At 35.4% G+C, this 23,062-nt stretch overlaps 1 protein-coding gene across 2 annotated transcripts in view; it reads left to right on the top strand.

The window, feature by feature from the left end:
* Positions 1 to 23,062, top strand: part of DARS1 (aspartyl-tRNA synthetase 1) — a 55,849-nt gene that overhangs the window by 18,964 nt on the left and 13,823 nt on the right. For both annotated transcript variants that reach the window (XM_034424337.3, XM_034424331.3), the window contains exons 5-7: positions 8,224 to 8,326; positions 10,700 to 10,780; positions 12,667 to 12,726. In XM_034424337.3, coding sequence (XP_034280228.2) covers positions 8,224 to 8,326; positions 10,700 to 10,780; positions 12,667 to 12,726 — 244 coding nt within the window. The remainder of the gene's footprint in view (positions 1 to 8,223; positions 8,327 to 10,699; positions 10,781 to 12,666; positions 12,727 to 23,062) is intronic.

Here is a 23,062-nt window from a genome sequence, read left to right as displayed (position 1 = left end):
AAATGTACCCAGATTAACATAGAATCTCTTCAATATCAAATACACATTGAAATCCCACATCAGCATCTCTCAGAGCATGTGCAGAGTTTACCTGCATGCCAGTATTTTGAAGGGGAAAAAACACAAGTAACTCCTGGATTAGTGGTCGGTTGCTCCCAGTTCGGTCTGGTTCTTGTGAACCGGTAGTAACGGTGGCGGGAAGCTCCGCCCACCCACCCGGACGTTGTCATGAACAATCTGCGCATGCGCAGAAGCGAGCAAAGCAAGCGTGCGCTCCCTTGCGAACCAGTAGCAGAGGTAAGTAGAACCTATTACTGCCCTGGATGATCAGTGTTAAGGATAAAAAATTTAAAGTACAAGACACATAGCTATGGATAAAAGAAATTCTTCCATTCTTTAACATAGTAGCATGTCTGGTGATTAAGATCGTTTTTTAATTCTCCTTCTGTTTTTAAATACTGGCCCCTGCTGCTTTATTGCTTAAGCAAGAAAAAAATTCAAAAGAAGCAACCCAGTCATACGCGCCAAAATAAATCTGTATTGTGAGAGCTACAAAGAAGTTCTGTTCTGTGATGTTTTATAGAAGTTATGGCTGCTTCTTAATTTTATTTTTGATTAGTTTTCCATAAACTGGTAGAGAAGAAATTTTTTAAAAATGTTAACATGTTAGCTTCTTTTTGAAGACTCAATACATGCGTGCACACAAACACACAAATGAACAACCTGGTGTTGAATTAATGAGTCTGGCTTTTCAAGCCTTTTCAAGAAACCTGCTTTGAACAGCTTATAAGAGAGAGGTTCCTATAATAAGGAAAGAAGAGTTTTGGAGGTTATGCAGCTTTGTCCATTTTTCTACAATGTTTCCTTAGCCAACTAAATAATAGTTCCTCTTTCTTAGTATTAGCACATAACCGAGAACTTTCATAACTGTGGGGGTAACTGTAGGCACAGTTGCACTGAGCTGATGTTATTTTGGCTTTCACACACTATGCAAATTCTGGATAATTGGTTTCTACTGCATACTCGTTATAAGAAACGGTTTCTTAAACGGAAAGCATTTTGCAGATTTAATAGCAGTAAAAAAATCAATAGAGTAAAGCTGTTATGTCTGAAGTTCAAAGAAAAAGGGTATGGAGTTGTTTAAGTTGTATATATTTATTTCTGTATCAATGTTCATTTTGCTTTTTTTAATGCAAGAACTCATTGATTGCAGGAGATACCTCACAGCTTTAACCTTTTTTGGGGGGAGGGGGGGCTATGTAATAGGAAGACCAGATTAAGGTTGCCGTTCTTACTATCTCACATGTAAATCATGTATGAGATGGTCAATCAATCAGAATAGAGCTGGAAGGGATCTTGGAGGTCTTATAGTCCAACCCCTTGCTCGAGCAGGGTACCCTATAGTACCATTTCAGACAAGTGACTGTCCAGTCTTTTCTTAAAAACATCCTACAACTTCTGATGGCAAGCTGCTCCACTGATTAATTATCCTCACTGTTAGGAAGTTTTTCCTTAATTCCAGGTTGCTTCTCACCTTGATTAGTTTCCATCCATTGTTTCCTGTCCTGCCTACAGGTACTTTGGTAAATAGGTTGACCCCCTCGTCTTTGTGGCAATCTCTCAAATACTGGAATACTGCTATCATGTTATCCCTAGTCCTTCTTTTCTCTAGACTAGCCAAACCCAAATCCTGCAACCATTCTTAATATGTTTTAGTCTCCAGGCTAAATCATCTTAGTTGCTCCAGGCTTAATCATCTTAGTTGCTCTTTGCACTTTTTACAAAGTCTCAAAGTCTTTTTTGTAATGGGTGACCAAAATGGATGCAGTATTCAAAGTGTGGCCTTATTAAGGCTTTATAAAGCAGTACTAATACTTCACGTGATTTTGATTCTATGCCTGTTTATACAACCAAGGATTGTATTAGCTTTTTTTTTTTTTTTTACTGCTGCCACACACTTCTAGCTCCTATTTAACTGATCGTCCACTGGGACTCCAAGGTCAAGGTCAACATGGTGTCTTTATTTTACTCACCTCACCTATTGGAGAATTACTTTTTTATTCCCCTTATTATAGGCCAGATGATTTCTCACTGTTGTGTACAACTGAAAACTATCACTTTGTTTCAGTAGTGAAATGTAAAATTTGTTACTACCGGTTCTGTGGGCGTGGCTTGGTGGGGGGGGGTAATGTGACTGGGTGGGCATGGCCAACTTTTTTTACTTTTAAAACCATTTTTTCTACAACCTCTTTGGCCAAAGAGGTTGTAAAAAAATGCTTTCAAAAGCCTCTGACGATCCCAGCTGAGCCACGCGATCATCAGAGGCTTTTTTTTTTTACTTTTAAAAGCATTTTTTCGGTTGAAGAGGTTGTAGAAAAAATGCTTTTAAAATTTTTTTAAGAAGTCTCTGATGATTGTGCGGCTCAGCTGAGCATGGGGGGGGGGCAGGGATGTTTGCTACCGGTTCTCCGAACCACCCGCCACCATCGCTACCGGATCAGGCGATCCAGTCTGAACCGGGAGCATTTCACTCCTGCTTTCATTTCATTGCTGTATTGTCCTAGAATTTAACATTTCAAAATACTTATTTTACAAGACTTAATTTAGTGTACGATTTGTTTCAGTTGGACATTTTAATTGTTTGATACCTCAAGAGCATTAGATAATACTCCTAATTAAAATAATGTTTCTGGTCAGAAGCTAATTCACTGTAAATCTGGACAGAGAATTTTGTGATCCCTTTGTCTTTCCAAGCCTACAAATACACAGTGATTAATGGTAAAACTTGTTAGTTTTATCTAAAACCAAAAAGAAGATGCTTTGAAATTGGAATAGACTGAAATACATACAGTATTCCCAATTTATTATAAAGGATATCTGAAAATGAATGTTAGCTAGCCCACTCAATCTTCTCACATATTTTTCTTTATCTGGCTTTAGTGTTCTACTCTAGTTCCATGACTGAAGATGGAAAATAGTTTAATGTTGGTTTAATAAGATCTTGAATCACATTTGTAATCGTACCATAATTTCCTATTGTTAGGATGCTGCCGAGCATCTGGAATTAAACAATAGTACAGGTTTTTCTTTTAACTGTAATATTGAACTGAATTTAATCTACATAGGATTGGAAAGAATAAAGAATGGGCTGAAGAATAAATATATCTATTGCTCATTCTCAGCCTGTTAAACTATAGTTGAAGACACCAAATAGGGAAAAAAGACCATTGTCATCTGCTGTTCAACTTTTTTAGAGGAAAACCTAACTTCCTTGTTGATGAGATGAAATTTGCATTACTAACTGTGAAACGTTCTTGCCCAGATTTGATTTAATGGTAAAATGTTGAGATTTAGGAGAACATTTTATAGAGGTAAAATCGATCAATTACTCTCTTTACTAGCTTTGCTATGAGCCAGTTCTTCAGAAATAATAGTAAAGATTATTGTTTGCAACTCAACATTTAATGCAACAAGAATGGTGCTCAGGTCAAAAGGAGGTGTTAATATGTTCATTTAGCAGAGTTTCCCTGAGGATTTTTTTTTAATTCAGCTGTTGTAAATATTTAACATTTTGGAAGAACCATATTTTATTTAGATGGAAAATAAGTATCATATATTTCAGGTAGTGGGCAACTTAACAAAAAGTAATAATATCATCACTGTCCTAATTTCCAAATTCATATTACTGTAATTTATGTAAATATTGATTGCAAATATTGATTACAAACCATACCATAGTCTCTAAACATAGATATTGTTTAGCCATTTTCACAATCTCAATCATCTTCACTAACCATTCTTCCGTTGTAAGTAATATTGATCTTTTGCAATTTTGGGCATATAATAGTTTTCCCAAAGTTGTCATATATAAAAACAAAGTCCCATGAGTTTTTTCTGATCGCTTGCCCATTAGTCCAGAAAGAAAAGTTTCTTGTTTCAGTTGTACTTTAATCGTTAAAATCTTCTGAATCAATGCACATATTTGTATCCAAAATATTTACACAACCATAAAACATGACACAATGTCCCTTGATACTGTTCACATTTCCAGCAACAATTCAAAGTATCTTTATACATTATATACCAATTTCTCCAGTGACAAATCCCAATGACATATCTTATAAAAATATCTTTAAGACTAGAACATAAATTTCAGTCCTTTCAACCATGCATTTTCCAACTGGTTTTTCTGTACATTATAGCAAAAGGTTTTAGCTCATTTTATCATGCATTCTTTCATTTGTTCTTCTGTCTGATACTTCAGTAAAAGTTTATACATTTTACACATTCATCGCTAATACATAATTCTATTTCAAACTCAGTCGTCCTTTGTTCAAAAACATAAAATGTTTTATCCACTTTAAACCTTTCTGCTAATTGTACATAAGAAAACCATTGACAAGAATATCCTTCTATTATTAAATCTGGATTTCATTTTACAATCCCTTTACTTTTTTCTTTACTAGAAAAAATCTAGTACATTTCAGTAGGTTAACTATTCGGGCTTATTAATATATTATTAATATAGGTATTTTTGACCAAAATCTGAGTTTATATTTATTCTGTATTCTAACATAATGATGACAGTTTCAAAATGTATGATCACCTTTACAATTGATCTGTTCACATGTGTATCAAAAGCAATCTTCACCTTAATGTATACACTGTTTTTGAAGAGAGGAAGAAATAGAAAAAGGGATGGGAGAGGAAGAAATGGATATTTAATCACTTTTGTTCTGGCTCTACTTGCTGCTTACTTTACATCTTCCTATACCGGGGTGTCAAACTCAAGGCCCGCAGGCTGGATTCAGCCTGTGGGGTGCTTAGATTTGGCCCATGGGGCCGCCCTGGAAACAGCGGACTGACCCACGGTGCCTCGGCCCTCCTGAGTTCCGTTTTCACTGGGAGAGCACTTTGGGAGTCCGTTTTTGCTGGCAGAGCACTCAGGCCGCCACAGGCTCCCCTGACACGAGTTATGTCAAGCTGGCCCTGGCCACTCCCGATGCGGCCCTCAATGAAATCAAGTTTGACACCCCTGTCCTATACAGTCAAATGTCAGCAGGTTACATCCTTGATAGAAAAATGATTGCTCATTCTCATTTTAAGTTTTAATTCATTTCGATTTCAAATCCTATCAGTCCCAGTTAGCATGTTAAATGGCACGGGATCTTAATCATAAGAGAATTTCTAAAGATTCCATCAAATTATCTACCTTTGAAGTTATATGCTTTCAAATATTAAATACAATATAAAACTATACTAGTAGTTACCAAGTCCCTCTGCATTTTATGCGATAAAGTACCCATTCTATAATTAATTCCCCTTTTTTGCTTTAATGGTAGCAAAAATAATGATAGCAAAAATAATAATAATCATAACAAAATTTTAAATTTAATAACTGCAGCTAGATTTTTGGTGGCGCAATATTGGAAGAAGGAAGATTTGCCTACTATTGAAGAATGGACATTAAAAGTAGTGAATCTGACAGAAATGGCGAAAATTTCAGCATATTTGAAAGATCATTCACAAGAAAGATATATATTGGAATGGAGAAGATGGATTGATTATATTCAAAACAAATATCGGACTAAAAAGTATCAAATAGTTTATGAATGAATAGAAAAATTAAGAGTATTTATGTTTAGTTAGTAAAAGGGGAGTTAAAGTGTGAAGGGGGGGATAGGAATCCTTAGTTTATTAGCTTAGTTTAGCATATGATTGTTAATTGTTATACCCTGTATTTTGTTCTGGGAAGTTCGGGGGGGGGGATAAGGAAGGGAGGGGGAAGGGGGAAATACTTGTAAAAAAAATTTTGTTTTTGTTTTTTTTTCTGTAAAACTCTTTAATAAAAAATATTTTTCCCTTTACTATATTCTTATTTTTCTTTCTTTACTCTTTTCCAAACTTTTTCTTTTTATTCTTTTCTTTTTTAATTTCTATTAGTTTTTTTAATCTTTTTAATTGTGATGTTTAATACAGTTATTATAAAAATAAAACAATAACATGGAACTTCGTGACTGACAATATTTTCAAAATCAAAGACTTCAGATTGCAGATGATGAAATTGAATAAAATGCCAAGAAATACTCTGAGATAAATTCAAAACTTTTAACTGTTTCAAGAGAACCAGGTTTATTAGGGCTTATAAAAGAGTGGGAAATGCCGTTGAATGGCTCTTTTTTGAATACCAATAATACTTAAAATGAATCCAAGTTTACCTGTTCACTAGTATGCTAGATTTCAAAGTTATAATCCATATAATTAATTGCATACAAAATGTAAGAAAATAAGCTACAGAAACAATAAGTGATAAGGGGGGGGAAATAGGATACTGTGTTTTGTGTTAAAAACTAGCCTTAAGGCAATATAAATACACCCACACACCCACATACACACACACACAAAACAGCTAGGAAGGTGTCATGTTTCTCAGAATGGATACCAAATTAATCATATTGAGAAAAACAAACGAATTTGTTTTTCATTGAATCAGGCTGTAGTCACTGGTCCAGTGACACTATGTTTAGTTAATTAAAAACAACTTCAAATGTATTTGTTTCCTAACTAAAGACGTGAAGGGGTTTTTTTCTTTAAAAAGAATTGTTTGTGAGAAAACTGATAGAAAGTGATTCACCACTAAGTGGGTTTGATCTTGCAATCCAGAGTTGTTGCTGAAAGATGTTTATACAGATCTTACCAAGCTGCAGTCCTGTGGTTAAAATAGAAAGTCTTGACTAATATTTGGATAACTGAAGTTTTCATTTGAAAATTGAAATTGAACACTCTCTGACAATTGAATGTAGGGCATTGTTACGGCCTCATTTCAACATCACTTCAGCTTGAAAACCCTAGCTTAATTAAGAGCTATACAAACAAGTGGTTTTTCTATCTATTCAGTTTACAAGTGCAAACGGTGTGTGTGCCCAAGCAGATTACAGGTAGTTCTCAATTTACAAACACAATTAAGCCCAAAATTTTTGTTGCCAAGTGAGACATTTTTAAGTGAATTTGTCCCATTTTATGACCTTTCTTACCACAGTTGCTAAGTGAACCACTACGGTTGTTAAATTAGTAACATAGTTTTAAGTGAATCTGGTTTCCGCATTGACTTTCCTTGCCAGGTCACAAAAGGGGATCACATGACCCCAGGATACTGCAGCAGTCATAAATGTGAGTCAGTTGCCAAGCATCTGAATTTTGATCATGTGACCATGGGGATGCTACCACAGTCATAAACGTGAAAACGGTCATAAGTCACATTTCTCAGTGCCGTTTTAACTTCGAACCATCACTAAACAAACTGTTGTACGTCAAGGACTACTTGAACACATTTTTAGGGATGCCTTATTAACATTCTAGAAGGGACTCTGTGGCTCAGTGGCTAAGATGCTGAGCTTGTCGATCAAAAGTTCAGCAGTTCGAATCCCTAGTGCCGCATAATGGGATGAGCTCTCATTACTTGTCCCAGCTTCTGCCAACCTAGCAGTTCAAAAGCACGTAAAAAATGCAAGTAGAAAAATAGGGACCACCTTTGGTGGGAAGGTAACTGTTCTGTGCACCTTTGGCGTTTAGTCATGCCAGCCACATGACCACAGAGACGACTTCAGACAGCGCTGGCTCTTCGGCTTTGAAATGGAGATGAGCACTGCCCCCTAGAGTCGGGAACGACTAGCACATATTTGCAAGGGGAACCTTTACCTTTATCAACATCCTTGGACATTTATTTGATCCCAGCGATTTGAATTATTGAACAATATACTCCAAATCCTGCCTATAAACATGTCCTCAAGCTTGCAGCCATTGAAGAACCGCATGCTTCATGTTACAATTCAGGCATGTGGCAGGCGCCATGCACTTACGACGATCATAGCAATCTGGTCACATGATCTCAATTTGCAGCCTTCACAGTTGGCTTCTGATAACCAAAACTAATAGCGAAGTCACAAATTGCAGTCACGTGACATGCTTAACTACCACAGTAATTTACTTAATGACTACAACTGGACTGATGCCATAAATCATAAAAACAGTCACGTTTCATTTTTTTTTTTTGTCTGTGTCACTCAGCGATGGAGTTGCTGGTCCCAAAGTTGTCATAACTTTCAACTATCGTTAAACAAATGTTTAAGACAGAAATTACCTATAGCTATCTGCATAATTAAATAACTGTTCCAAACAGAAATGAATCTTTGAGCTAATTACTGATTTTATTTTTATTAACAGCATCAACAAAGAGAGCATTGTTGACATAGAAGGTGTAATAAGAAAAGTGCCAAATAAAATTGGCAGCTGCACCCAGCAAGATGTTGAACTCCACATTCAGAGGGTAATATTTTTATCAGCAAATTAAAATGTGCCTTGACAATATTGTTTCTGGTTACCCTTTTGAGGGATAACTTCCCTAACTGCAGTCCTGTTGGTTTACATTTGTAAATAAAATAAAAAATTCCTCATTTATGTAGCAAATTCAACTGAAATAGAAATCAAGAAGTAATTTTAGTTTCATAAGGCAATGAAGATTTGTTTTCACCTATTCTAAATTGGTTTCTAACAATGACAAAAGATACAGGCTCTGTTTTTCTGTAGATATGACTAGTTCAGAACAGATATATAATGTAATCCAAATAAACATGTGCATCCCTCAATACAAGCCACTAAAATTCTAGCTGTCTTTTAAACAAATTCAGACAGTGTAATAGTTTTTCCTCTAGTAGAAATAATGGGAGATGTCCAGACTCCAGGATTTTTCAAATATTGCCTTCCCTATTAAAAGGGAAGTGGAAGGCAAAGATGTAGGGAACCTTTTAGGAATTTTGCAATATTGGGGGTGAATTATGAGCAGACTTGCAAATTGGCTGCCTAGGTTCAGGCTTACATGTTCATAAAATGACTGTCATGGTGGGAATAGTCAGGCACTAAACACTTGAATTCGGGATGGTGAAGCGGCTTCATGCCAACTCCACCAGCTCATAATAAAGTTCCATATTACTGTAATTTATCTTTGCTTTTTTTTTCTGGACAAATTCAATCATCTGTCATTGGAACAAAAGACAGTTTTAAGAATATGTCAAGAGAAAAAGAAAGAGCTATTTATCAATCACTTATTGAAGCAGGTTCCTAAATATTTACTCACTTAAAATTATGAACTTATTTTTTTATTTTTTTCCTTCTTGCTGTTTTGTTCTTATACTTCCCCCAGAAGATTCTCATATTATTAGTATATAAGTTTATGTTTATACTTTACATTTAACAGGACAGGACAGGCAGATTATAATTCTGTTCAAGACCTTCACATTCATTCAACTGCAGCAGTATTTATCTGTTCGTTTTTGCTACAACTGAAACTGATTTTGTAGTTTCAAAACAGTTCAGTTCTTTCAGGCCCGTTATTTTTTAAGTGATTAAGTTGGGTTAATATCTTTTATAATACAGTTTCTGGATTTTATTTTAAAAATACTATCTTTATTCAATAATTCTGTTAGAAATATGAAAATTAACCAAATACAGGTGGCCCTCGAGTTATTTATTTATTTATTTATTAAATGTATTTATATGCTGCCATTCTCCCAAAGGACTCAGGGCGGCGAACACAAGTTAAGAAACAAGTACAATAAAATCATAATTTAATCCAAATAATTAATTAGTAGTAAATAATAAAGCCCGGAATCAGTCTCAGCCTATTTGTTTGAAAAGCCAAGTCTTCAAGTCCCAACGGAAGGAGCGGAGATCAGGAGCTGTCCGGAGCTCAGTAGGCAATTCATTGCAGAGGGTGGGAGCACCCACAGAGAACACCCTACCCCTGGGCACAGCAAGGTGACATTGGCTCGCCGTTGGAATCCTGAGGAGAGCGGCCCTATGTGAGCGAACAGGACGGTGAGAGGCAGGCAGGAGAAGGTCATGCAAATATCCCGGACCTAAGTCATGAAGGGCCTTATAGGTGAGGACTAGCACCTTGAAGCGGACCCGGAGAACCACTGGTAACCAGTGCAGCTCATGCAGGAGTGGTGTTATATGGGAGTAACGAGGGGCTCCCATAACAACCTGTGCAGCTGCATTCTGGATCAGCTGGAGTCTCCGGGTGCATCTCAGGGGCAGGCCCATGTAGAGGGAATTGCAGTAATTATTATTACTTATTACTTATTAGTTATTAGTTATTATTATTATTATTATTATTATTATTATTATTATTATTAGGTATGATGTAAGGAAGCCTGCCATCATGGTTCTAATTTATGACAGTTGTAAAATGGGTTGGTCACCTGATTTTACAGCCATTGGTGTGGCAATCATTAAGAAAAAGTTGTCTCTGTTATTAACCAAACCAGTGATTCACTACGTAAATCTGGTTTTCTATAAAAAAAGTCATAAAACTTGGTCATGTGATCATGGAACACTGCAAACAGCTGTAAATGCTGAGCATCTGAAGTGCAGTCATGTGACTGCAAGGGGGGGCAACTGTAGAAACTTTGAATATAGGATGCAAGTACTCCCCAGGTAAATTTGTTGGAATTTCAACTGCTAAACAACCGGTCATAAATCAAGGGCTATCCAAACATGCATGTTGTATCTTTTTTTTTTGACCTCCATAGTCTTAGCAATTGGCTTGGCTTCATATTTCTTGCAGAACCATCCCTCTCTAAATCACACTGTAGTTCTTGCAGTGCATTTATTAACTATGTATATATCATGTCTCTTTCAGATATATGTAATCAGTTTGGCTGAACCGCGACTGCCCTTGCAGCTGGATGATGCCATTCGGCCAGAGGTTGAAGGAGAAGAGGTGAAGATGTGCTTTCTAATAAGTAACATTGTATTAAAAATAATATTTAGACAAAGGCTTGAAATTTTAGCTGCTGTTAATAATACTGTTATGTTGAATCCTGAATGTTGGGCCAGCCAACATTATCTGTTTCCTAGTTCATAAATATGGGAAATAATTTTTACTGCTGGATAACACATAGTGACCTGGCCTTAAGCAATATCTAGTATGCCAATATTTTGTGCATAGAGTATGCTCCATATTTATTTCTTAGTAATATGGAAATATTCTCACAATTACGGTCTACACTCTAAGACTTAATAAATTAATAAGGGAAATTTTATAGATATCCATATCCAGAATGGCCCTTCTAAACAGAAATCTCAGTTCAAAGGGGACTTGATTAATCCTATGGGAAATGTATGTCTGAATTTTCTTGTATATGTGTTAATAGAGCAACCTCAAAAACGACAGTACTAGTTTCTTTCAAAATTAAAGAGATTGAAAACTAACCCTAAGAAATGTTCTCAATGTAGTGGTTGAAAAAAGGTTTAGGCTTGGAATATTCTTAAAAGCTAAGAAAAAAACAATGTTGGAGGCAAGTGTCAAAAGCATTGTCATTGTGGGATCTTAAACATAGTGAGTTTTTTTCAGTTTTAAAACATTTCAAATGGCCAAAACCTTATGGGAATGCTGAAATATAGTACAATCTCTTTTCACCTGCAATGTTGCAAAATCTCATAAGATTGTAGTCGGTTAGTAATTTGTACATTCAGTGTTTACATTGGTTCTTAATTGAAGTTGTTGCAGGTACCAGCTTGCAACACATGCTTTAAGAGGAAAGTGGGGGAAATGTCCCCTATCAGATGCTATTGAACTGTATTGCATTTGTCCCAGCCAGTTTGAGCAGTGGTAAGACTTGCTGGAAGCATTAATGAATCTTAATTAGTGGAGAAATATTTTGCTAATGGATTTGCCATCTGGCTTTTCTTTCGTTTTTGTTGTTGGAGTTTGATTCTGGTGTCTGTTTAAAAGGGCCTTTAAAACCTGTTCCCCTAGGCCTTGGGTTAAGTTGGGTGGTCCCTCGTGGAAATGCTGTCTATTTGAGAGATGGCATTCGTTTTTATTTCTTCTTGTTGTTTATTTTTCTCTTTTTTAAAAAATCATTTTTAATAGTCTGCGCCATCAGAATTGCTATATAATCTGGTGGCCTTATAAATTTGATAACTGACTGACTGACTAAAGTCTCTTGGAGATTACTAATTGGATGTTGTAATTCTATAGTCTGTCCAAAGTTTAACTATCTATTCTCCACTTGAGGCTGGAGGTTATGATGATAGAACTAACATACATCTGTTACTTTGGGGGGGGGGGTCACATTGCATTTGTGATTTAACATTTAAATATCAAAACTGAAATACATATCAGAAGCCCTCATTCACAAATATATTTATACAGTTAATGCAGTATACAATATACAGACCACATAGTTACATCTCTCCATACTGAAAAGTCAAGCACTCTTATTGTGTTAAGAGACTTTCTAATCCTTGTTTAGTGACTATCTCATTTAGTGACAATTCACAGTTATGATGGTGTTGAAAAAGTAACTTTACCATCAATCCTTGCATTTACAACCTTTGCGGGTCTCTAAAACAAAGTAAAGCTGAAGTAAGATCAAAAGCCCAATTGTAATTTCACTGCTGTGCTTAATAATCGAGTTGTTGGTCCCAATTATGGTTGCTAAACAAGGACTATCTGTTTCTGTGTCTTTGGACATTAAACATCTTTCATGTTTATGTCCTGAACATGCAACAAAGTAAGTCTTTCTTATTCTATAAAATATTTTGCTTTCTCCCTCTTTCCTACATGTGGTTTTCAATATTTATTTCTTTGTAACCATTCAGGAAGGAAGAGCTACAGTGAACCAGGATACAAGATTGGACAACAGAGTTATTGACTTGAGGGTAAGAACCTAATGACTTGTAACTGATCAAATTGATCAAAACCTGGCAAGAACAGTGTTATAAAAATGTATGTTTCAAAGGATGCATAATACATTGTTATAAAGACATTTTACTTAGCAATAGTGGAAGGTGTGGATTGCACAAAAACACTAGAAGATTTTATTAGCTTATCTAATTAACCTAACTATATTTTCTGTGGCATTCAAAACCAGATTGAACAAATTTTATCCAATCTTCCTTTCCTAAAAGAATTTTGCTAAAATATTTCTATTCTAGATCCTTCAAAATGGTTAGTTTCTCAACTGCACAGTTGAAACTAACCAGATAATGTATTATATCATCCCTTCAAGTTTAGTTGAACTATATGGGATTCCTATCATTAATTAACTTAATTGACAATCATTAATTAATTAGCATATCATTTTCAATAATCAAGCCATAAGTGACTTTGGCATAACTTGCTAAAATCCCCCCCCCCATACCATATACCACTTAGTTTTCTTATCAGAGATATCCAATTTTATTTTAGCTATTTCTGATGCTCTAAATGGTGACAGTGAGATAGAAAATTTATGTAGAGTAATTTCAAGGTTGAATATATAAAGCAAATTGTATTCTTAAACGTTCATAAATATATGTGCATGGAAAATAGGTGGCAGGAAGCTGCATTATGTAAATTGTATAAAAGGGAAAGATGGTTCATTGCCAGACTTCGTCAGCTATATGCAAACCCCTGTTTTTTAATTAAATTAAATTAAATTAAATTATATTTTAGTTGTATGTCAGTCACAAGGTATTTAGAGGTATTTAAATAAGTATAATCTCTCACAAATATTACATTACCTTTTCAATTAAAAATTGACATTCTTTATAATCTACTCATTGCATTCTTCATCTAAGAATGAAATATATCTCAAAAGACATTGACAGTTATTGTAGGTTTTTTGTTTGTTTGTTTTGGTCAACAAACATCCAAAGAGATAGACATTCCTTTATTTATATGTGGGGTTTTGTATCACATTCTTAATATACTGATTAATTGAGGTAGCTTACTATTAAACTTACAGTAGTCTTAATTGTAATATTTTTATATTTGTGCTTTTATACTACTGTAAATTACCCAGAGGATAGTGAAATGGATGAAATGTAAATTAATAAATAAACTCTAAAATTACAACATTAAAATGCAATGGAATGGAGGCAGAACAACTAAAATCATAAGGTATAAAATTTTCTCAACAGAAGCAAAAGTTTCCTGAAGAAAAATAATTTTGGTAGCTTGCGGTATACGGTTAAAAAGTAGGATAAAGGTGTCTTCACATCAACTTAATGATATCTTCATGAAGATGTCCATGTTATTTTCTTAGCTGCAGTATGACATAGAGTTTGCCGTTGCTTTCTTCTCCTGTATATAGTATCTTTAGAACTTCCTTAAATAAAAATGATTGGTAAAAATGGCTGAAATTTTGCAAAAGTTTACAATTCCTATGAATATGAGATTTCAGAACAAAAACATTAAGATCTATAAAATTTAGAGAACAGTTTCTGACCCCTTAGCTATCTTCATGCTGAAAGCAGGAGAAATCTCAGATGTCATCAGTCAAAACCCAGAACATCCTTGTTTCTGCTCAGCAGTTTGGCTACAGTGTATTCCACCACAACATCACAACTTATAATTCCAGTTTACAGTATTGTAATACATACAGATCATTATACATGCAGATATAGGAAGAGACAAATCAGAGTTGTTTTGCTGGTGAAGTAATACAACCACCTTTCCAACTAGCAATAGGAAAGCCAAGTTACAAAACGTACTCATTTAATCTTCATAGGGCTAAAACTATATTGTAGTCTGAAAAAGGATAGATTTTTTCATTTCTCAACATTTTTATTTATTACATTTATATGCCCACCCACCTATCTCACTCTGCAAAGTGACTCTATTTTATGTTTGTTTACACAAATAAATACAAGTATTATTTAATGTGTGGGTGTATTTCCGTATCTTTTGTGGGTTTTAAAATAAAACGTGAATAAAAACAATTCAACTGTTATATTTATATATATTTATTCAACTAGAATTATATAAATAATTCTAGTCACAAATGTATGACATGATGAAGAACTGCTCAGTTATATGTGAAGTATTTCCTCTTTTTTTCTAGCAAAGTTCGGGTTTCATAAAATCTGGATTGAATTTTATTATAACTGGTATTTTAGTTAAACTCTGGGTAAACTACGCAGATCAAAAATGATTTCTTAAGAAACCTGACTACAAATTGTTTTAACCCATAGAATTACTCACTTATAAGGAAGATGAGCACTCATGGAAAGTTCAGTAATTTGTTGACATTCTCTAGTCTCTGTAGAACAGATTGCATCAACCTTAAGTCAGCAGTTATGAACTTTTGGGGTTATGTTTTTGTTATGTAAACTTCATGGAAAGTTTTTGCAAAGCATTATATAAACTAAGGGTCAGAAACAGTTTTTAAATAAAAATTCAAATAACCTTATAAGAATTTGAATGGGAATACCAAAATCTTACAAAATTCAAGATACAATAGGATTTGGACAATTGTCTCAAATTATTTTTAACTGCCTCTCCCTCACATAAGTGACTGTCTGTCACAGACCACATCACTCTCTGTGAATTCAAGATTGAAAATTTCTTATTTGAATCATCTGGGTTAGATCAGATGGCATTGATGAAGTTGTTTAGCACTATTAACATATTAGGTATATGTTCATCACAACTGAAGTGGATACTGTTGTGCCTTTTCTTTTTTTCCCAATATCCCAGTGATAGTTTTGTTCACACTTATGGGATGGAATATATTTGTTGCATAAAAACAGCCTCATGAGAATTAAATTTATTTTTAAAATATTTTTAGCCTGTTTTACTATGGTATATGCTGAAAATATATGGTCAGTGCCCATTTCAGGCAGGATTAAATGCTCTTTCCTACATATAGAAAAAAATGAAAATAAATTAATAGAAATTAAAGTGATACTAGAGTCATTTATATGTTGTTATGCCATATTTTCTTGTTGCAACATGTTCACCTTTTAGCCTGATAGAGCCCAGTCCCTAGTAATGGTTATCTTTCTGAGGGTGGTATAGATATGTGATACAAGATACAAGAGTTAAGTTTGGATTGCTGGTTTCAGCAATGTTAATTCAGTTTTAGAACAACTGCCTTTCTCTATTTTCCAGTTATGTTTTAAATTAATAACTCAGCACTGAGGGAAGGCCTTCTTTTGGGAAAAAAACTGTACATACTGAAAACTCTTCAATTTTATTGCTTCATCTGTTTTCATATTGATTGCTTAAATTAATTTTTCATGATGGCATATGGGTTAAACAAAAGACAGGTCTCACCAGACTGAAGCTGGTGAGATAGGAACCACTGGATCCCAGGCTAGAGAAAGATACTATGTAAATATATCTCAGCCATTTAAGACTAGTGTTCACAGTAGGAATCATAGCTGCAGGTCTCTTCATCATCATCATTGTCGTCATCTTAGTATATTGACAGGTATTCTCGTTCTAAAACTACTAGTAAAAGCCAAGTACTTAAGAGAGGGCATCAGGAGACCTATTTAGAGTAACAGCAATTACAACAGACATCTTTGTGAACTGCCTACAATTTTGCATCTAGATCGATGCCACTGGAAGCGGTGACTTGAACTGTGCCTATGGCTCAGATATTGGGAGAAGGGCCACCAAATAAAATAGCACATAGCAAAGCAGGGGAGAGGGGAGGAGGGAGAGAAGTATCAGAACACATACATATATTGGAGGCAGCATTTCCATGAGCTAAAGGTTTTACATTGATTTTTCTATATGGAGACGCTTTGTTTGTTTCCCAAAAGAAATTAGCATTTTACTAATTGGGCCCTTGTGAATATGCCAGCTTTCAAATTGTACAAGGAGGCTGCAACGTTTTCCTTAAACTGTAGCAAAGTATTGTACCAACATAGAATTATGCATATGTGAACACTGGAAATGTACTTGAAATATAAAATATTGCCTCTAACTTTCGAAAAGCAGTACTCACGTTTTATGAGAGGTAGTGAAGCAAGGAATTTCACAATTATCTAAGGCTTGTTTTTGAAACTGAAGCTTCAGGAATATATTTCACATGTTCTTTAGCACTCTTCAGTTCAGTATCTTACTATATATTGCAAAAGAATGGAAGATCCAACAATAAAAGTTTTCTCTTTCACACTGCATTCCATCAATTTAACACTTTTAACACTTTTCCAATTAAGCATTAGTTAATTGTACAAGAGAGTAAGACAAGTTTAGAGATGAGAGCGGAGTGTTAGAGTAGGAATATTAATTTTGCGTTTTAGAGTAATATATTCCAGCTTTTTAAATATAATTTGATATAAATATACTGTTAAAATGTTCAACAAACCATGGCTTAAATGCAGCTTAATATGACCAGAGGATTCACACATTCTTTCCTTATTCCTATATTGGACCAAGCTACATGGAAAGACTTCCAGTTAATCTGCATTGGACCTGCATCAAATAGTCCTATGAACTATTCAGATCATCACCCATTACAAGCACTATCACTGTCACTGAGATATGAGAACTACTGTGCTTCAGTCTAATATGCTGTCAATGCTCTAATTATAATAGGGAAGATTATTCCAGGGATTTTTTTATTCTACTGATTTATTTATTTTTTTTGTTTAGAGAGAGGCAATCTATATAAAATAACTGTGGAGTAGTCTGTCTGCTCCTAGGGTTGCTATGTTTCAGAGAAGAAACCTCATATTCTTTGTTTATGTCTATATATCTTGGGTAGGATTTTCCCCACTTCATAAAACTCACTGTCTTAAATGCTTGAGAAATATTTAATTTTAGGTTTTGGAAAGGAATAAATAATACGTTTTGGGGGGTTTATTTTTGCTACAAAACTAATGTGCAGTTTAATCTTGTGGTATCTTGGTATACCAATCATAAGTTTATCATAATTGATTTATCAAATTATTCAATATATTAAGATGACCTCAAAATCCAAGCAATACATTCTGCTCATTATACCTGTTTCTATATTTAGAACAAATATAATGAGGCTGTTTGAGAGAAACTATTGAGCCACAGACAATCAACTCTCTTATTTTACCATTTTCTATGTCATTTCTTTTCAATAACTCTGTTCATAGCATCTGAACAGTGCAACAGTAATGCAACAATAATACTTTTCAATACATTACAATAAGTACTTTAATACCAATTTATTTCAAAACAATAAAATAACCCAAGCAATTCATTTTAATGTTTACAGTCTAACATTGATAATACTCTATCGACTATTTATATTTTCCATGTAATAGTGTAATGCCATTGTGATTGCTCACATTCATTCAGAGTTAGATGCCACATGTGTAAATCAAATTAAATGACTGACAACATTTTCTGGAGTCTTAAAGGAATGGACATGAAAGATATCCTACAGCAGGGGTGTGAAACGCGATTTCATTGAGGACCACATCAGGGTTGTGTTTGACCTCAGAGGGCCGGTGTATGTGGGTATGTGTCCGGGTATGTGGCTATGGTAGGCGTTTGACACAGGCTCAAGATGGATTATTTTCCCTTCTTTCTTTCCACAGTTCTTTACTATAACCATTTTCCTGTTTCTTCTACCAGATATTACTGGCAAACATTTTTACTTATTCTTCATACTCCAGTAAACTTTTTATTTCTAAATTTATACCCCATTGTTCAATAGTAAGTTGGTTTTCCAGGCAGAAAAGCTATATACTATTGTATTTTCATTATTCAACTAATAATAAAAATACAGAGTGCAGTACTGCAGGCTACTTCAGCTGACTGCTAGCTGCAGTTCAGCAGTTCAAATCTCATCGGCTCAAGGTTGACTCAGCCTTCCATCCTTCTGAGGTGGGTAAAATGAGGACCCAGATTGTTGGGGGCAATATGCTAACTCTGTTAAAGAGGGCTGTAAAAGCACTACGAAGTGGTATATAAGTCTAATTGCTATTACTATAATACAAGATCTTACAGGATACATAAATTTCCAGGATAGTAAATAGAAATGGCTGTCAGTTAGAGATTACTCATTGTAGATTAAATATGGACCCACAGTATGTAAAATCTGCCATAAAACTCTAGTATTAACATAGGATGTTGCTTGTTTTATATTCAGATCAGGCACTTACTTGAGGCCACATAATTGTAATTCAGTCCTCCAGCAGCACTCTGCCGTCTGAAAATGGGCCACGCGGGGCCTCTGCGTGGCCCATTTTTGGCTGGCAGAATGCTACTGGAGGCCAAGGAGGCCGAAAATGGGCTGGTCCTTTGATATTTCCAGGCCAGCCCCACAGGCCAGATTTAAGCACCTGCTGGCTGGATCCAGCCCATGGGCCTTGAGTTTGACATCCCTGTCCTACAGTATGAATTCAGTCACTAGTAGACCAGCACCTGATTTTCCTAGTTCATTTGAACAACTAAGGAAAGGACATGTGACTCGATTTGAGAGATGGCAAAACTCAAATTTCTCTCTTTTGGGGAAGGTAAGGGGACAGCTGCAGAAAATCCTGGATGAAATGAATTATCTGGATCCCTTTTGGGGGGGATTTGGACCTGGGCATGAAAGAGAAATTGAATTTAGCAAGTTTTGAATAGACTACCACAATTCTGGCTTTGCTACATCTCATTAGAATATAGAACATAGAATAATAAGGTTAGAAGAGGCCTTGGAGGTCTTCTAGTCCAACCCCTGCCCATGGCAGGAGATCCTATGCTATTCCAGACAAATAGCTGTCCAATCTTTAACATCTCCAGTGATGGAGCACCCACAACTTCTGAAGGCAAATCATTCCACTGTTTAACTGTTCTCACTGTCAGGAAATTTCTCCTTAGTTCTAGGTTGGATCTCTCTTTAATGACTCATTGCTTCTTGTTTTGCATTGGAGAATTAGTTGACTCCCTCTTCTTTGTGAAAGCCCTTCAGTTACTAGAAGACTTCTATCATATCACCCCTAGTCTTCTCTTCATTAGACTAGACATACCTAGTTCCCTCAATCATTCATCATATGGTTTGCCCCCCCCAGACCCCTTATCATTTCTGTTGCTCTTCTCTGCACTCTTTCAAGGGTGTCAACATCTTCTTTGAAATTATGACCCTATATGATACCATTGAATATCCTATTGAGCCACTTGCAAGGGTTGGTAATTGATTCCACTAGATTATAATGATTTGATCCTTGAATGCACTGTTCCAGTCGATATTGGTGGGAAATGAAAAGTTGAGTTCCTGGTCACTCCTGGGTGGAATGGCTCAAGAATTGGCTTAAATCTATTAGTTGGATGAATATTATCATTACACAGAAGGCACCAGGTTATACAGTTGAACTCCAGTCCAAACAGTGAAGGGCCTAACTCACCCTCTAAAGACTAAGAGGGACTGGATGGAGTGGAACAGACATAGGATGATGAATCCTAGAAAAAGAGAGCTAATGACTGCCCAGAAACTATTATTTGCTCTATATTAGCTCTGAATTACTTTGGATAAAGTAATTCAGTTATCAAAGTTATAAAGTTATCAAAGCCCCCAATAAGGCAGCTTCATGATCAGGGGCCTCTCTTGGATTCCTAGCTCCTGTTTGACAGGCCAGTTGATGTGGTGACCAAGAGAGCTGTGATTGGTAGAACAGTGGCAACTTTTTGGAGCCCTTCTCCCTTATCGCCTCTTCAGATTGCTGTAATGTGCTTTAATTGGAGCTACTTTTGAAGACTACTCAGAAACAATGGTAGGTAGAGAATATAGCAGCCCATTTGGTAGTGGGTAAGAGCCATACAGTTGCCAGTAGGTTTCCAGATTTCTGTTACTGATATTTACTTATTATGTTTGTTTTTAAAGGCATTGGTAATTACTTGTCTTTTTTATTAGTGAGTCATAAGAGTCTTTCATTGGGGAGGTGTCTAAACATGTTAAATAAGTAAATAAATGCACTAGTCAAATCCTAAAAGGTTTGAAGAAAGATTGGTATCAATAAATCATTTGGTTCTTTTGTTGAAACCTTGCGTTATAGGTTGTGAGACTTGTCTGATTCTCTTCCTATCAATTCTCCCACTTCTAAATTTGTAAAAAAAATGGGGCTTCAGTGTCAAGAAAAATGCCCCCCTTCCTCTCTTCCTGACAGAAGCCTTTATACTAACAAAGAAATTAATTCAATACCATCCAGGTATTTTACAGCTTGCAGTAGATCTCTCATATGCTTTTCTCTGTTGGTAAATAATGTGGTGCCTGTGGTCATTAGTGTACCTTCAGTCTCCTTTCTTGTACTTGGCAAACTCTCTGATTTTATTGTATTCTATTTTATTTTAAGATTGTTTAAGATTGGATGAAAAGGGGGAAAACTGCTACAGTGCAAAACACCAACTTTACCTAGCATTTTTATTTATAAGAAGACTTCTGTCTCCTACATAGACTTTAACCTACATCCCTAGAAAATAAAAACGTTCAGTATTTCCTTTGGCAGAATGCTCACCTGCTCAGAAAGAAAAGGCAAAGGTGTAATAGAAATTATTTGAGAGGTGCATGCTAGAGAATATTACATTAATCATTTTCTTCAAATAAATCTAAAGGGAGAACTCCTAGCTCTCTAGACCCCATTTCCAAATACTTGACAATCTTTGGTGACAATTTTTCTTTAAAACACAGACATGTTTAAGCTCAAGAGTAATTATTTAAACTATAGATATTTTGAGCAAACCATCAATCTCAGAAACAAGAACCTGAACATCTGAGACCTCTGTCCATACCTCTTGCAATGTTCAGAGACCAAAAATAAAAATAAGGTACAACTTCCAACAAGAGATAAGATGCCTACCCTTTACAGTAAATGAATATTTTATAATTAGCGGTGCCCACCATGAGTAAATTCTGCTAAATAACCAAGAACAAGACTGGCTAATCATTAGAAATTTGAGCATAATTGTAGTTAAGAGCTTAGTTACAAGCTCTTAACTTGTAAATAACTTAACTTGTAAATAACTTAGTTACTACAACAACATAGCAAGATTGTATTGGTCCCTTTCTCTCTTAACTCGATTGGCTAGCCTTCCATCGATGCAAAGAAGATGAAGCTTGATTTATTTTGAAGAATACAATCTGCTGCGTTTAAAATTTCTACACCCACATAACAGTGACAGTTATGTTACAGTTCCTTTGTTTTTTTGCATGTGTGTGGCTTGCTGATATATCATGTGAAAAACCACATGTTCTAACCTAACAAAAAAGATAGGCATCCTAAAAAAAGTTAATAGTAAACAGAGTTCTATGACGCATATCCCTTTTAGCAAAAAACCCCCCCAAAAACTGTAACTACTTTAAGCTTGGCAGCTGCATGTTCCTAGTACTTCACCAACATTAAAATGCATCAGTTGTGGGTTTAGCACTTACTATGGATGTCTGAATCATATTGTTTTTCCTTCTCACTGAGCCACAAAACTTGTTAGTCTGTTTATAAATATGTGGGTTAGCCAGTTTGTAAACGGTCCCTGTAACCTTTTTTAAAACTAGCTAGCTTGTCTATATTGTTTTGGAGAAGTTAATAGAAGGAATGATCCTTTCACCTTCATACAAAACAATGTTTGTTATTTTATTATTGTTGAACTATCTTTTTTGTACAGCCACCTGTTGCTTGCTTTTTGAATGCTGTAATATTGAAGCACTTCTTATTTTAACAGATTGATTTGTCGTTGTTTTCCTTTTCTTTCAACAATTCAGCTTTTCCATCCCATCTATTTTTGTTATAACTATTATTATATCCGCATTTGGACATGTGGAAAATATTTTAAATTTGAACCATTTCAGACTTAAAATGTCCCATTTGGAGTATGAAATGGACTGTTTTCTCATCTTGAAAGTATTTTGGAACATTGGCGCTTGAAACATTTCCAAACCCACTTCATATTTAAAGCAGAGCATTTTGAATCTGAAACAGTTTGCATTCTTAATGTTTTGCATGCCCATACTATAGATCTGCATAGACTGCAAGGCGATCAAACAGGTCAGTCCTAGAGGAGATCAACCCTGAATGCTCTTTAGAAGGCCAGATCCTGAAGATGAAACTCAAATCTTTTGGCCACTTAATCAGAAGGAAGGACTCACTGGAGAAGAGCCTAATGCTGAGAAAGATTGAGGGCAAAAGAAGAAGGGGACGACAGAGAATGAGGTGGCTGGATGGAGTCACTGAAGCAGTATGTGTGAGCTTAAATGGACTCCAGAGGATGGTAGAGGGCAGGAAGACTTAGAGGAACATTGTCCATGGGGTCGCGATGGGTCGGACATCT

This window comes from Pantherophis guttatus, chromosome 1 (genome assembly GCF_059756535.1).
Source record: "Pantherophis guttatus breed Tessera chromosome 1, ASM5975653v1, whole genome shotgun sequence".
In the NCBI taxonomy this organism is placed as follows: Eukaryota; Metazoa; Chordata; class Lepidosauria; order Squamata; family Colubridae; genus Pantherophis; species Pantherophis guttatus.
The sequence above is the reverse complement of the archived record's forward strand: the minus strand, read 5'-3'. Positions and strand labels throughout refer to the sequence as shown.